Raw genomic sequence first — 14,668 nt, forward strand, 5'->3', positions numbered from 1 at the left:
TTCTCATATGAAGGGGTTTTGCGCTTTTGTAAAACATGTGGGAAAGTAGGTCATCATCTTTCTTTTTGCCCTTCGGGTAAGGTGGAAGGAGCAAGACCCATCCGTGCTCGTATGGACGAGCTCAGTAACCGTGGTTTGTTGGTGTTGCATGGACCACCTGGTTCCCGCTTTTATTCGCCTGAGATCTTGGGTCTTCCTTCCCGTTTTAAATATCTCAATTCTGAGATTAATATTGCCTCACCTGACAACTATGTTCATCTAGACTCTGGTGGAGCTTCTCCTGTGTTTTCCTTTTCATCATCACCATCTGATGATGATGATGGGGATGCGCCTATTTCCAAGCCTCCTCCTGGTTTTGAGGTTCACGAGGACCTCTCTCGTGAAGTGCTTCTTGAAACGCATCCTTTGGTTAGGTCTTCCTTTCGTGATCCGGATACACCACCACAGCCACCGTCTCATGCCGAATCTAGCCGCCGTCGTGTTTCGCCTGCTTTTAGGGTTTCTGCACCCGAGGAAGACCTAGATGATCCTTTATCTTTGGGCCTTGCAGAACCATTGACTCCTACTCAGCCCATTGGCGTGGGTTTTGTTTTTCGTGACTCTCTTGCTGGTGTTGGGCCTGCTGGAACTCGGCTTCCTTTGGACCCAGTTGATACAACAGGCAAGAAAATAAAGTTTCTCTATAAAAGAAAGGTACCCAGCTCTTTTAATTTCTTTAGTCGGCCCAAGTTTAAGAAGTTTGGTAAGTCCAATTTTTTGGACCTCTCTTTTGCTGAGGCTTCGCCTTTTTCCGTTCCCACGGATCGTCTTCTTCATTTTTTGGGCCTTTTCGGGTTTAATTATAGTTGGCCTAAGTCGCCTACTATTCCTTCTAAGAAAAGAGGTTTCCCTTTGGATGTTACGCTTTTGGAAGGCAGTCCATCCAAGCGCTGTAAACTTTCTTCTTTCTTTACCTTTGATCTGTTTCCGCAACTGATGACATCTTCTTCGTCTGTGTCTTGTTTCAGCGTTGAAGACGAAGCTTCTGTCATAGGTCTGGTGGTGGACCTTAATTCGCCACCTGGGAAACCATGAATGTCTTTTGTTGGAATTGTAGGGGATTTGGAGAGACGGATGATCCTACAATTCCGTACATAAGTCACTGCATCCATAAATATCATCCGTCTATTTTGTTTTTGCAAGAAACCCATACTTCTGTTGGAACTGCGGCTTTGCGAACTTCTAATCAAGACTTACCTAATTTTTGTGGTGTCGATTCTCTTGGTCGTAGTGGTGGTCTACTTCTTCGTTGGGCTGACTCTGTAGATATTAGTGTCATATGTAGTGACCCCCACTTTATCTTTTGTAATCTTTCTGTTGAAGTCAGCCCTTCTATGATGCAAACTATGTACTGTATGTTTATATATGGGGAACCTGTGTTTATGTATCGGTCATCTTTGTGGGACAAAATTTCTGATGTAATTTTAGGTTACTCACCTTTTGTAATTATTGGGGATTTCAATCAGGTTGAATTACACTCCGACAAGCTTGGTGGTTCAAGCTCGATCCGTGGTCAGGATGTTTTTACAAATTGGAAGTTACATAACAATCTCATCGACGTTCCTTTTTTTGGTCCTCGTTTCACCTGGTCGAATAGCCAGCATTATTCAGACTGCATCATGGAGCGTCTTGATCGTGCTTATGCCACCGCGGATTGGTTCAATCTTTTTCCTTTCGCATCGGTTACTCATCTGCAAATACTTATCTCGGATCACGCACAAATAATTTTACGTCTCACTCAGCCTGCTCATTCCAAGCGCCCTTATCGTCTTGATAATTGGTGCCTTTCCCTGCCCGAGGTTAATGATTTGGTTACATCAGCTTGGGCAACACCTGTGCGAGGCTCAACTATATTCATGGTATCCCGGAAATTGGCTGCTGTTAGATTTGCGCTTCTCAAATGGGTTGTTCAGCACCGTGTTTCATATGGCATTAACTGGTCCTCTGTTGAAAATGATTTAGACCATTCGTCCAGTTCGATTTCTGATACCTTTTCTGCTGATGCTTTTCACTCTCTTCGTGCTGATCGTCTACAACTTATTCACAAATAACATAGCTACTGGTGCCAGCGTGCGAAGCTTCGAAAATAAATCTTGGATGGTCTCCCCTCACGATTCTTATTCAATAAAGTTAAACAACGGACCTCTAAACAAAGTTTGGTTGCACTTCGAACTCCGACAGGTGATTGGTTACATGATCCTCTTGCAATTGAAGCTGAAATTATACAATACTTTCGGGATTTGTTTCTCAATCCGGTATCTACTAGCCAAAGCCAATCAAGTGATATGTATGATTCTATCCTTTCAAATCTGGAGCTTCCTTCTCTTCTACAGTCTGCCTGCTCCCTTTTATCTGCTCCTTATTTAGAAGGCGATGTCATCCGTGCACTACGTAATATGAATGGATCGAAATCCCCGGGACCCGACGGTATTACTCCACGTTTTTGCCAGCTGTTTTGGTCCAAGATTGGTCATCTGGTAACCTCTGCTATTCTGCTTTTTCTTAACTCTGGGGTGATGTTAAAGGAATGGAATTCCACCCTTCTAGTTCTTACTCCAAAAATTGATCATCCGGAAATGGTTTCGCATTATCGACCTATTAGCCTTTGCAATGTTATTTATAGGATTGCTTCCAAGTGTTTGGCTAATAGGCTGAAGTTAGTCATTCCTCTCTTATCTCGGATACACAACAAGCTTTTGTACCTGGAAGATTGATGTCGGACAGCTCGATCATTGCCCATGAAATTATGCACTATGTAAATAAAACAACTCAAGGTAATAATTGTTATGCTGTCCTCAAACTTGATATGCACAAGGCCTTTGACAGAGTCTCCTGGCAATTTCTTATGGACGTTATGCGACATATGGGGTTCCCCCCTTCTTGGTGTAGCATTATTTGGGAATGCATCTCTACAGTTTCCTACCGTGTTCTGATAAATGGCGAACCCTCTGTCTCTTTTCATTCGACACGCGGCCTTCGTCAAGTCGATCCTTTATCTCCATATCGGTTTATTATATGCATGGAAGTGCTATCCCATCAACTTTCCCACGCTGAGAAATTGGGTGATCTCGTGGGTATTAAGGTTTCAAGATATGCCCCTCCTTTATCTCACCTGTTCTACGCTGATGACGCTGTACTCTGTTTCAAGGCTACTCCTGACTCCTTCGCTGTTTTACGCGATCTTTTCAAAACCTTTGAAGCGGCTTCTGGTCAGATGATTAATTTGAGTAAGTCCTACATCAAATTCAGTCCAAACACTCCTTCTGATTTCAAGGCCCACTTGACTAGTATACTAAAGATGCAGACGGTGATTTCCTTCAACACTTACCTCGGAGTTCCTATTGATATTCCTCGTAAAAGGTCTGATGTTTTCAACCCACACATTGATAAGCTTTCAGCCTGTATTGCCTTATGGTCATCGTTGCATCTTAGTCAACCCTGCAAACTGCTTCTTATCTCTGCCATTCTTCTTGCATCTTTCAATCATTTGATGACGTCTATTCCTTTCCCGGTTTTGGTTTGTAACAAGATTGATTCTTTAATTGATGCATTCTGGTGGAGAAGTGACTGGCAACGCCCTGCGATTCACTGGCTCAGACGTGATGTAATCCAAGCACCTTAAGACTGTGGTGGCCTCGGTATCAAGAATACTCTCCTATGGAGTCAAGCATCTCTGCTTAAGATCTTTTGGCGAATTCACTCCAATCACTTGGGCATGTTAGCCAAGTTATTATATCCTAAGTATGCAAAAGAATTTCCTATTCCATCTCGACGTTCACGGACCTCTCGCCCTTCTTTTCCTTGGAATGGTGTTTGTCGTGCTGCTGCTGCCTCATCTGAAGCTTTAGCTTGGAAGCTTGGAAAAGGAAATTCTGTCGATTTAACACGGCATCCATGGGTTAATGGCAAGATTCCTTCTTTGCGATCTGATGCTGCTGACGCTCCAACCTTGTCTGTTTCAGAATTGGTACTACCATCTGGGAACTGGAATCCGAGTGCAATTTTTCGTTACTTTGCACCTCACTCAGCTAAGGAGATTATTGCTATGGAACCGCCACACTCTGACATTGATGATTTTGTTTATTTGAAGTTTACTGAAGATGGATCTTAATCTGTCCAATCGGGCTATCTTTTCTTATGGTTCAACAACTTCGGCTCTACTGTTTGGCCTTTAAACAAAATTAAACCTTTCCGTGGACACGTATTTGGAAGCTGCGTGGCTCAGCAAAATTTGCGCTCTTACTTTGGTGTCTGGGACATAATATTATGCCTACCGCGGAAAATCTCAACTCTCGTGGCATTGATATTTCATCAACTTGTAATCTCTGCCACAGTGCACCGAAATCTGCTGACCATCTCTTTCGGTCATGTTCTATTACTCACCATGTTTGGAAAGCCACTTCCCTCGGTCTTGACACACAGGTAAATGCATCGATACCGTTTCCAACTTGGCTGGCTAACATGATTTCCTATTTCTCAAGGCATTCCTTTATATCGCATAACTGCCTCCTTTACTTCTGCTCGGTTCTGCATGCCATCTGGTACATCCGCAATGCTGCTGTTTTCCGAGGAGAACCCGTACAACCCCTGCGTATTTGTCCGCTTGCAGACTTCCTTACTTTATCACATCAACAACTTCCGGATATATGGTCTTCACTGACTCCTTCACATTCCTTACCATGCGCACCCATCGGAGATTCTCATTTACTGTCATAAGAAAGATCGTCAGCAACTCATTTTTACGTCTACATCAAACGACTTCCTATCCAACAAGGTTACAGCTGCTTCCTTTCTGAGTCCGCTTCTGGTTGCTCTTATTTAACGCATATTCCCGCTTCATCTTCTTTCGTTGCTACCACAAGAGCTTTACTCCATGCCCTGCTTCATGCTCAATCAACAGGATGTCACTCCGCTACGTTTCAGTTCTCATGTTCAAAGCTATCCTCCGTTCAGACGAATCATCAGTCAGTACCAATAATTGTTCGCAATTCAATTGCGAAGATTAGATATTTCCTTGTATTATATCCTTTCTGGTCTGTTAGTCTAGCTACAGGCTAAACCTCTTGTCTTGTTGTTGTTTTTCCGTTTTCTTTATTTATATATCAGTTCAATGTTGTCAAAAAAAAAAAAACACTACAAAAATAAAGAAGTCAAGAAATAACCGATAATGGATTTGCGTACGATCATTAGACATAAAATAGACATAAAATAAATGGATGGTTGGGAATAACTTGACTTAAAGGGTAAGAGAAGGTCGAGAAGGGACTAAATGATCTGTATATCACGTGGACATCTAGAAATAGTGGCCACAAATTAATCTACAATTGGTCTCCCTTGTGACGGGTTACCATTTGTGGCGGATATTTTGTGAGTTAAAATGGTAACAAAATGGGTTAGTGGAGAAAGAGGACCACATGAATAATATTGCAGAGAGAGAAAAAGTGGGTACTTTGTGAGGTAAAATGGTATCCGTCACTCAAGAGTGACGGATATGTGGCGTCACAAACAAGAATTTGTGATTAACCTAAATTTCAAAGTTGGAGCGTAGCTCTTGCTTTGAAAGCTACTTTGAGCAATTTTGAGCCACTAATTTCAAAGTTGGAATAACCCCACTGACCTATTCTTGCACCACAAACTCTTCCCCCTTCCTAATTTGTCTACTTTGTGGAAACTATGCTTCTTGCTTTAAATTTAACAATGATGGCGCAATATTTTTGGGGCCTATGTAGATCGGGATAACAAGGCGGGTTGACCCGGTTCACCCTACCAGTTCAACAATCCTCAGCCTGCTGGCTTGCTCACATGGCCCGTTCAACCTGCTTCATGTACCTGGGCCGGTCTTGGGCTCCCTCCTCCCTAGCCCGCCTCCCTCTTTGCTCATTTTTGCCCAACTGAGTCGGTCCACAACCATCACTCCTAATAGAAAATAAATATAATTGTTGGACCTCAACCATCAACTTAAGGTTTTGGTTTAGTTGGTTGATATTTCAGGGTATCAGAGCCAGTGTGATCAAAGGTTACAGGTTCAAATCCTGGCAGCCTCCAATAACTCACGAAGTAGAAATTTAGCACATGGTATGAGGGGGTCTGTGCACTAACCACTCTTCGAGACCAATAGGCATTCGAATGAGGGGGCGTAATAGAAAATAAATATAATTGTTGGACCTCAACTATCGCCTTAAGGTTTTGATTGAGATGATTCATCTTGTTTTTTTTTTGAGAAAACCCGAAGAGGGTACTAATTCATTAATAAACAATCAAAAGAGCTCGCAGCTTAAGCATCAGCCGGTAAGGCATTAGACCAAAACCGTCTTCCTATCACATATGGTACCGCATGATCGAGAGCATGAGCCACCATATTATGAGATCGACTAACCCAAGACCAAACAACTGACTCAAACGAATTACAAAGAGACCGAATATCATGCAAAACAAGATAAAACGTATTTCGTCCTTCATTGCCATGCTTCAACGCATCGATTACTTGCTTGTTGTCGCTTTCAACTATGATCAAAGAGTTTCCTGCAAGTCGTGCATCTTTAATGCCTTCGAGGATTGCCACAGCTTCCGCCATCTTAACCTCCTACTCCTCCCTCCATTGTTTCGTAGCTCCCCTGTTGGGAAATGTGTCCTCAACAATAGTGCGATCACATGATTTAAATATCATTATTAAATCTCATTTTAAAGAATACAATTGGGAAGTAATTTTGTTATCACAATCGGTCAACATATATCGGTAATGATTGGTCGACTAGAGTTTGACATTCATCGTCGTGTGACGGTGGTGATCGATTGACCCCTAGGTCATACCTATAGGGCGATACTCTTAATTGATCATTTAATTAATCGTATAATGTTACGAGTTAATTAAATTACTTGAAAAATTGACGGACGATTTTGGAAGTAAAATTTACGTATCAAATTGAAATGTGATTAAATGAGATACGGTCTAAGTAATTGAATTGTATCATTACTCGGATGAAATTATTGTTTAAGGAAACAATTAAACTTGAATGAATTATTATAAATATGATTTACAAATTGGTAAAATATTTTGGCACAAGTAATTATGAATTACTAAGTCGATTTTGTATATGACGTATTTTTATCAATACGTTGATTTTTAATACGTTAAAAATACATAACAAATTTGTGTGACACATGACATGTGACATAAGACAAAATTGACAAAAATAAAATGGATACCATGTTATCCAATGTGCCGAAATTTGGAGGAGAGTTGAGCTAAATATTGTGTTTGTATTATAAGTGGAAAACATAATAATTATATGCTTTAGTAGCCATGCAACCCTAGTTTGCATTGTGAAGGCAAACAAGGGCATGCATTGGGTCTTTCTCTTCCACCTTTCTTTCCTCTTACACGGTTGGACCAAAGGAAAAGGCAAAGAGTTTTTGTCTTTTATTTTTGCCATACACTACATGTAATAGTGTAGTAAGATTATTCATTATTCCAACTTCTAAAAAGATTAAGTTTGAGAAAGATAAAAATCCTCTAAAATCTCTCTCTCTCAACCGGTTTTGAGAACCCAAAAACCAAACATTTTTGGTTCAATTTTTCACTAGATTAATATTATACTAGCTCAAATAATGTTAATTAGATTAAGAGTTAGCTTTGGGTATTATTCCTAAGGAGAGATCCTACACTTGGATCTTGTTCTTCCATTAAAGGAAAGCTCAAGAACAAAAGAAAAGGAGATTTCTTTTGTGCCCATTTGAACCGAAATTTCAATGTAAGGATATGATTTCTTCTCTATTTTATTATATTGTTTGCATGCATAAAATCCACATTTAATTTTATGACAAATTAATTAGACTTATATGAGTATGTTAATATGTATATGAATCAACATTTCCTTCAATTGGTATCAGAGCCACGGTTGTTTGCATGCAAATTGGTTAAAAGTTTTTCCGAGTTATATGAATAACAAAATAAAACTTGTAAAATTTGTGTTATTATGATATATCACGAAATAATTACATGCATGTTAATATTTCTGGTCCTAAAGTGTTTTAGGATATTTTGTTTAATTTTTCGGATTTTTATTGTTCATATTTAATAATAATGACATTTAAATGTGATTTTATGAGTAAAAATATCATTTTTGGTCGAAAATTAGCTATACTTCGAATTTTCACTTGGTTTTTGGATATGTTGTTAAATATATTATTTTGAGATAACCTGTAAATTTTCATAATTTTTGGACTTGTTATGCTCGAAAAATGAATTTTTCATTATTTAATTCGGATTTAAAGTGAAAAATAGGTTAATATGAGTTAAATTTCGAATCTGGTCATAGAAAATTAATATGTTGTCACATGCAATTTTACAAGATGTGTGTAAAATAATTGGCTATAAAGAAGTCTTTTAGCATGATTTATGGATTTTTGAAGAAAAATAGCATAAATAGTGACATTATTAGTGGAAAATTAATAAAACATAATCTATGACTTAGGAAAAACGTCTAATGTTGCATTTTATTATATTTTTCAGATCTAAAATTGAAAAGTTAATGAAAATAATTTTTCCATGTTTTTATGATTATTTTATTAAAATCGATAAACCGCAACATTGTTTTTCCGGAAAAAATTTCGAAATTTTTTAACCTAAGATTTTGAATATTATGAGTGTCATGGAATTTTTCCAGAATGTTCATGAGTTTAAATTTTGAATTTTGAATTTATTTGAAATTTTGTGAATTATTTGAAGTTTAATAGCTTATTTTTGTAATTTTTGGTCCATTTATGAACAACTTGTAAATAAAGGTTAATTATGGTCAAATTTTTTGTGAAGACTAAATTTTGAGTCCTAAGAGGTTAGGGTAATTAACTTATGCATAAATATGAGTTTATGTATTTTTGTGATTATAAAATGTTGAAATCACGCAAATCCGTAAAAACCGAGTAATATACGATATTGGCTAATTAAAGGCGATTTAGCATAAAATTGAGCATGTTCATACATATTATAATGCTGAATTTTTCTTTATGATTGTCATAATTCTAATTTATGTAATTTTGAATTATGTAATTTTACTTAGTATGGCCTTAGATTTAATTGGTATTTCCCGAAATGTATGGGAATATCGATTCGGTTGTAATTTTATTTGTGATCTCGTATCACCGTTTTGTAATTTAATAGATTTATTTTATTTTAGTTACAAATGTATAATAGGAAATTATGTAATTTATTATGTAATTTTATTCATTCCGGAGTTCCTAAAGACGGATTTCTTCAAGAATGGTGATACATAAAGACGGTGTTACCTCGAGATGCGTGTCACAACCGAAGTTCAAGGGACCAATGGAGTTGGTTTCCGAATATGTAATAGATTAATAGTTTTTCTATTTTAGGAAAGGCCATACTAGGATTTATTTACTTTTATGCTTGCATTTTATTTTATGTCACATGCATCGCTAAATCGCCATAACTAAACATGCATTGTTATTTTATCGAGTTTATCGACCGTGTCAATTCGAATTATCGTAGTTCACCGCTTTAGTTCACTTAAAACGTGATAGATAATAAATTGACATGACCTCTCGCTAAAACAACTAATTGAGACATAGCCTTACCAAATAGTAGAAACCATGAAAACCTATTTCGTGAGGGAGTGCACTCGGCCACACCGGGGTACAAACCTTGTTACGTAGGGGAAGTGGGTGATAAATGTCTAATCCACCGAATTCATGTTGATGAGGGTTTCATCGGCTACCCCGTGACTAAATTAATATGGGTTTGGATAATGGACACATTTATTCGAAATTTGGATTGAACTCAACAAAAGTAATTGATAAGGGTTTCATCGGCTACCCCGTGCCCTTGTTGATGTGATTTGGGCTATAGATAAATATTAGAGTAATTTTATCGACCGAGAGTTCTAAAAGTAGAATCGATTAAAGAGTTAATCCACCGAGTTATATTGATAAGGGTTTCATCGGCTACCCCGTGCCCAAGTTAATATGAATTTGGATCTTGGAATCATTTATCATAGTTGGGTAGAGGTCACTATGTAAATGCTATACTTGTTTACAAGTATTAATATAACGATGAATGTTTTGTTTTCCACTATTCCGTTATCATATTGTTCTATTTCTTTACCACAATTCATATACAATATCATTTCGATTTTGATTCAAATCTCCATTAAAACATCGTAACTAAAGACAAAATATGAATTTTCTTCTAAAGACCTCGTATGAACCATTGCTAAGGATCTCTTGTAAAGAGTATAGATTAAAGTTATTCATTATCAAACAGGTTTTTGATTCTTGACTAACACTTCTACTTACAATGGATTGTTTTTCATATACTTAAGTGAATTAAGTACTTTGAAGCGATAAATTATTTTGGTAATTTGTTTTGTCAGAATTCGTAATTGACCAAAATAACGCAACCACTTCAATGAAAGTTTTAAGACTAAAACGAACAAATGAAGAGTAATCTTCATGAATTCAATTTTGCTTCTCAAAGCAAAGACTCATTGAAATAAGTGGGAGCATTCTCTTAAACCGTTAAGATGAGGACGAGGTTAAAGAAGTAAAATTAGTATGGAATTGATACAAGGTTATGTTAAAGGTAAAGTTGTTGAGAATGACGATACTAAACCTATCAATCCCGACCGATAAAGTTTCCATTGTCTTAAATGTTGGACACGAGAAAGGAAACAACCCCAAATTATTGAAGAATTATCAAGTTAGTTGTGGGACATCTAATGGGACCTTCTTCTTTAAAATGTTTATTTGATTAAACATAAAATTTTGCTAGTACTACTTCGTCAATATTAGAAACCAGTGGAGGTTTTCATCATTGTACTTGATACATAGGATGATTAGAATATGACGACTAGCAACAAAATTGTCGAGAGATAGAGTAATTGTGTACTCAATCTAGTTTTGGATTTAAAGTTGTACTTAGTTATGACTATTAAGTGCATTAACTCTAAATAAGAATATAAACTTGTTAAGATACAAAAGAGGTTTTCACTTTTGTGACCCTATACACCATGATTTGATGTATGGCTAGCCCATCATCAAGGTGATTATATTCTAAACCAAACTAGAATGATATATCATGAAGATGATGTAAGACTCAAATTGTTAACCCAAGATTAAACCTTAAATTTTGGAATGATGAACGCAAAGAGTTATCGAGTACTCTTGAAACCATTAGATTGTTAATGGTATATGCGTATCTTGTATTCAAAGCAAGATGTCTCGTGCCTTTTGGTTGAAAAGGAGATCGAGGTTGTAAATCATTGATCCAAAATAGGTTGATCATTTTCTTTTACCAACGATTTAAGTTGACACTAGTGTGTTCACTTAATAAGGTAAATTGAGAAATCTTTGAAGAAGTTCAAGAGTTCAAGGAATCACGATATAGTCGTGATGGGATTATCAAAGTAAAGACTTTAATATAAGCCAAAGGAAATGTGATATAGTATCACAAGTTAATCTCTCTTAGCACGCATTATGAAATAATGTGTGGATGGATAAGAAATTAAACGCTATTCGATATGGTTTGGATTTCAATCAAGTTACTTTGAGTTACTTGATCCTTTTGGGGATTTTATCATTTTTGTCTAAATTATTTTCCACTAAATCGAATCATATGAGATATGAAATGGTAAACGTACCATGGTTGTAAGTTTTTCACAAGAAACAAATGCTCATTTTTCCTCTTCAATTATCACGAGTACGACGGGTTTGCGGCTCGTGAAGCTGTCTTTCTAAAATACAAGTTTATTTTTAGAAGACAGAGTGGGAGAAATTATTCAAGAGCCACAAAGAATGCAACAAAGAATATTATGTCGCAAGAAACTGGTCTTTCTTGGCTACATGAGATGTTTTGTGTAAAATATTGTTTCTTTAAAACCTAGGAGGTTAAATTCCTCACTTGTTAAAAATGATGAATTCATGCTACTTTTAAGAAAGTAAAAAAGCTTATAACTTACAAAAGAAATTGGTTGATTCAAGTTGATTACTTCTAGAAAGTAATGAACACATGACTTACATAAGAGTGTTTAAGTCACAACTCAATACAAGGCTTAGAGCCATAAAAATCCGAAACAAAAGGGCTTGATTAGTGACAAAGGGTTTTGCACTAAAAAAGAGATATTTCAAAGCAAGATTGGTTGCAAAGAGTTTTTGCACTAATTGAAATGCTTAAGTATATTTGGATCTTCTTAGGAATTGTGTTTCAAAATTATGAAATACATAGCGAATGAATCTAAAACCCACTTCTTCAATAGAAGGAATGTATTCAATACATATCATGAGTTTAGTAGATTCTTGCAATCCTAAGATAATGTGAAACTTAAGAGAGAGTCTTAAGTAGGACATCAATGAGTTAGAATCAACATTTTGATCATGTGATAAAATATTTCTCGATAAGTCGAGAAGTTGTGGTTATACATAAAGTTTAGTGGGAGTTACGGAAATTTTAATTAGTCCGATATGTGGATGACATATTGATCATTGAGAATGATTTAAGACTTTTGGAGTATTATAATACATCTTGAATATCCGGATTTATGAAGATAAATCCACATGATATTAGCGTCAGTAAGAAGTCTTATGTTGATAAGATTCACGACTAGTTCAATTAAATTGAACATATTTGATTGATTCCATTTGCTTCCGCTGCCGGATCAATTAAATGAATAATGATGTATAACACTTCATATACTTTGAGTATGATGAATTGTTTTCAAAATCGAATTTAAGTAATCTTTACCTAGTATATAAAGATTACCCTTAAGTGCTTACAGAAGCATTAAGGAAGTAAAGCAAAGTGTTTATGATGCAATTTTGTGTAAGGGTGTTACACAAGTGACAATTGACAATTGAGGTTGCGCATGGTTTCCGACAAAACCATAATCAAAAACACATTAGGATGGTTAAGATACCATTGTGGCTATAATAATTAAGAAGTAGATTTTCTAGAATCGTTCTAGGCAATAAAGAACAATGAGAGATATTTATAACGGAAATTGAGTACACTTGCGATCATGAGATGTGCAAGAAGGATGAGTCCGCACATCGTGAAAACAGTGGGAGCTATTCTTAGGCTAGAGGGCCTATGTCTTGATTGGATCTCGACACGTACTCAGAAAGTTTTGTAATGCAAATGTATACATTACAAAGGAAAACGAGTATGTAGTAAGGTTGAGTAAGGTACAAGAAATTGATAAAACCTACTAACCAAAGCCTTCTCAAAGGCTAAACATGATGAGTCATGTCATTTCAATTGAATTGAAATGAACAACTACGTACAAGATCAAATTAGATTATAGAACATGAAATAGTAATCGAGCATTGACTATTCATGTGTGATAATCGCATTTGTCGTTCGAGTTTTATTTTAAAACTCTTTTATTATACTTTGTTACATCCAAACGGGTTGTAGAGACAATTGAACCCCGTTAAAGTGAACACGGATTAGCATAGTATTCGCCCATAGTCACTTGTATGAGGTGACGTCTCGAAGTGACTAGAGTGTGATGCGATTGATGGCAAGTTCAAGTGCCATACAGTCATGTAAGATGACTAGTCGATCACATAGGCAGACTGTTAGGAACTTTTTGTCGGGCCTTATGACCGCTTATAGAGTTCTGGCAATTTATATAGCCTGGTCGTGGCGAGAGCTGCTATAGTATTCAAATGAGTCGATTCTTTTGACTAAAGACTATTCTCCTAAGATGGCTCAGTTTCAGATTAACTTTGATTTGTGTTACTACGACCTTCGTAAATGGGGTCAAATGGGCATATTTTGGGTTATGATGGCTGTGGCTAGTCGAAGGGAATGAGTGCGATAGGAATTGGCCACCCCCTTGTCAGGGTTATAACAATATCTCAGGGCCACTCGAGGAGTAATGAACTGGAAATGCGTGGCCACGCTCGGAAGATATCCAGAGTGGATAAATCCGGTCAAACGAGTTATTCTCCGGATCGAGGAAACCACTCTCGATATGATCACTTGCAAGTACGACCGAAAGACACCTTGCATTGAGTGGGAGATAGTAATAGGACAAGAGAATTGGTGACGCACACTTGTCGAGGACAAGTGGGAGATTGTTGGGAAATGTGTCCTCAACAATAGTGCGATCACATGATTTAAATATCATTATTAAATCTCATTTTAAAGAATACAATTGGGAAGTAATTTTGTTATCGTCAATGGTCAACATATATCGGTAATGATTGGCTGACTAGAGTTTGACATTACTGTCGTGTGACGGTGGTGATCAGTTGACCCCCTAGGTCATACCTATAGGGCGATACTCTTAATTGATCATTTAATTAATCGTATAATGTTACGAGTTAATTGAATTACTTGAAAAATTGACGGACGATTTTGGAAGTAAAATTTACGTATCAAATTGAAATGTGATTAAATGAGATACGGTCTAAGTAATTGAATTGTATCATTACTCGGATGAAATTATTGTTTAAGGAAACAATTAAACTTGAATGAATTATTATAAATATGATTTACAAATTGGTAAAATATTTTGGCACAAGTAATTATGAATTACTAAGTCGATTTTGTATATGACGTATTTTTATTAATACGTTGATTTTTAATACGTTAAAAATACATAACAAATTT

General features: G+C 36.6%; 1 protein-coding gene across 1 annotated transcript; it reads left to right on the forward strand.

The window, feature by feature from the left end:
* The first annotated feature begins 1,070 nt into the window (after positions 1-1,070).
* On the forward strand, positions 1,071-2,753 carry LOC141600701 (uncharacterized). Its single transcript, XM_074420945.1, has 2 exons — positions 1,071-2,067; positions 2,221-2,753. The coding sequence occupies exons 1-2, from the start codon at positions 1,071-1,073 to the stop codon at positions 2,751-2,753; spliced, it is 1,530 nt and encodes a 509-aa protein (XP_074277046.1).
* Positions 2,754-14,668: the final 11,915 nt, after the last annotated feature.

Source organism: Silene latifolia, chromosome 9 (genome assembly GCF_048544455.1).
Source record: "Silene latifolia isolate original U9 population chromosome 9, ASM4854445v1, whole genome shotgun sequence".
NCBI lineage: Eukaryota > Viridiplantae > Streptophyta > Magnoliopsida > Caryophyllales > Caryophyllaceae > Silene > Silene latifolia.

What these genes read in the sequence shown, in the direction of transcription:
- LOC141600701 (XM_074420945.1), top strand. Translation starts at nt 1,071, where the DNA reads ATGAATGTCTTTTGTTGGAATTGTAGGGGATTTGGAGAGACGGATGAT. An exon ending in TCACTCTCTTCGTGCTGATC is followed by an intron (nt 2,068 to 2,220) that starts GTCTACAACTTA and finishes GAACTCCGACAG; the next exon opens with GTGATTGGTTACATGATCCT.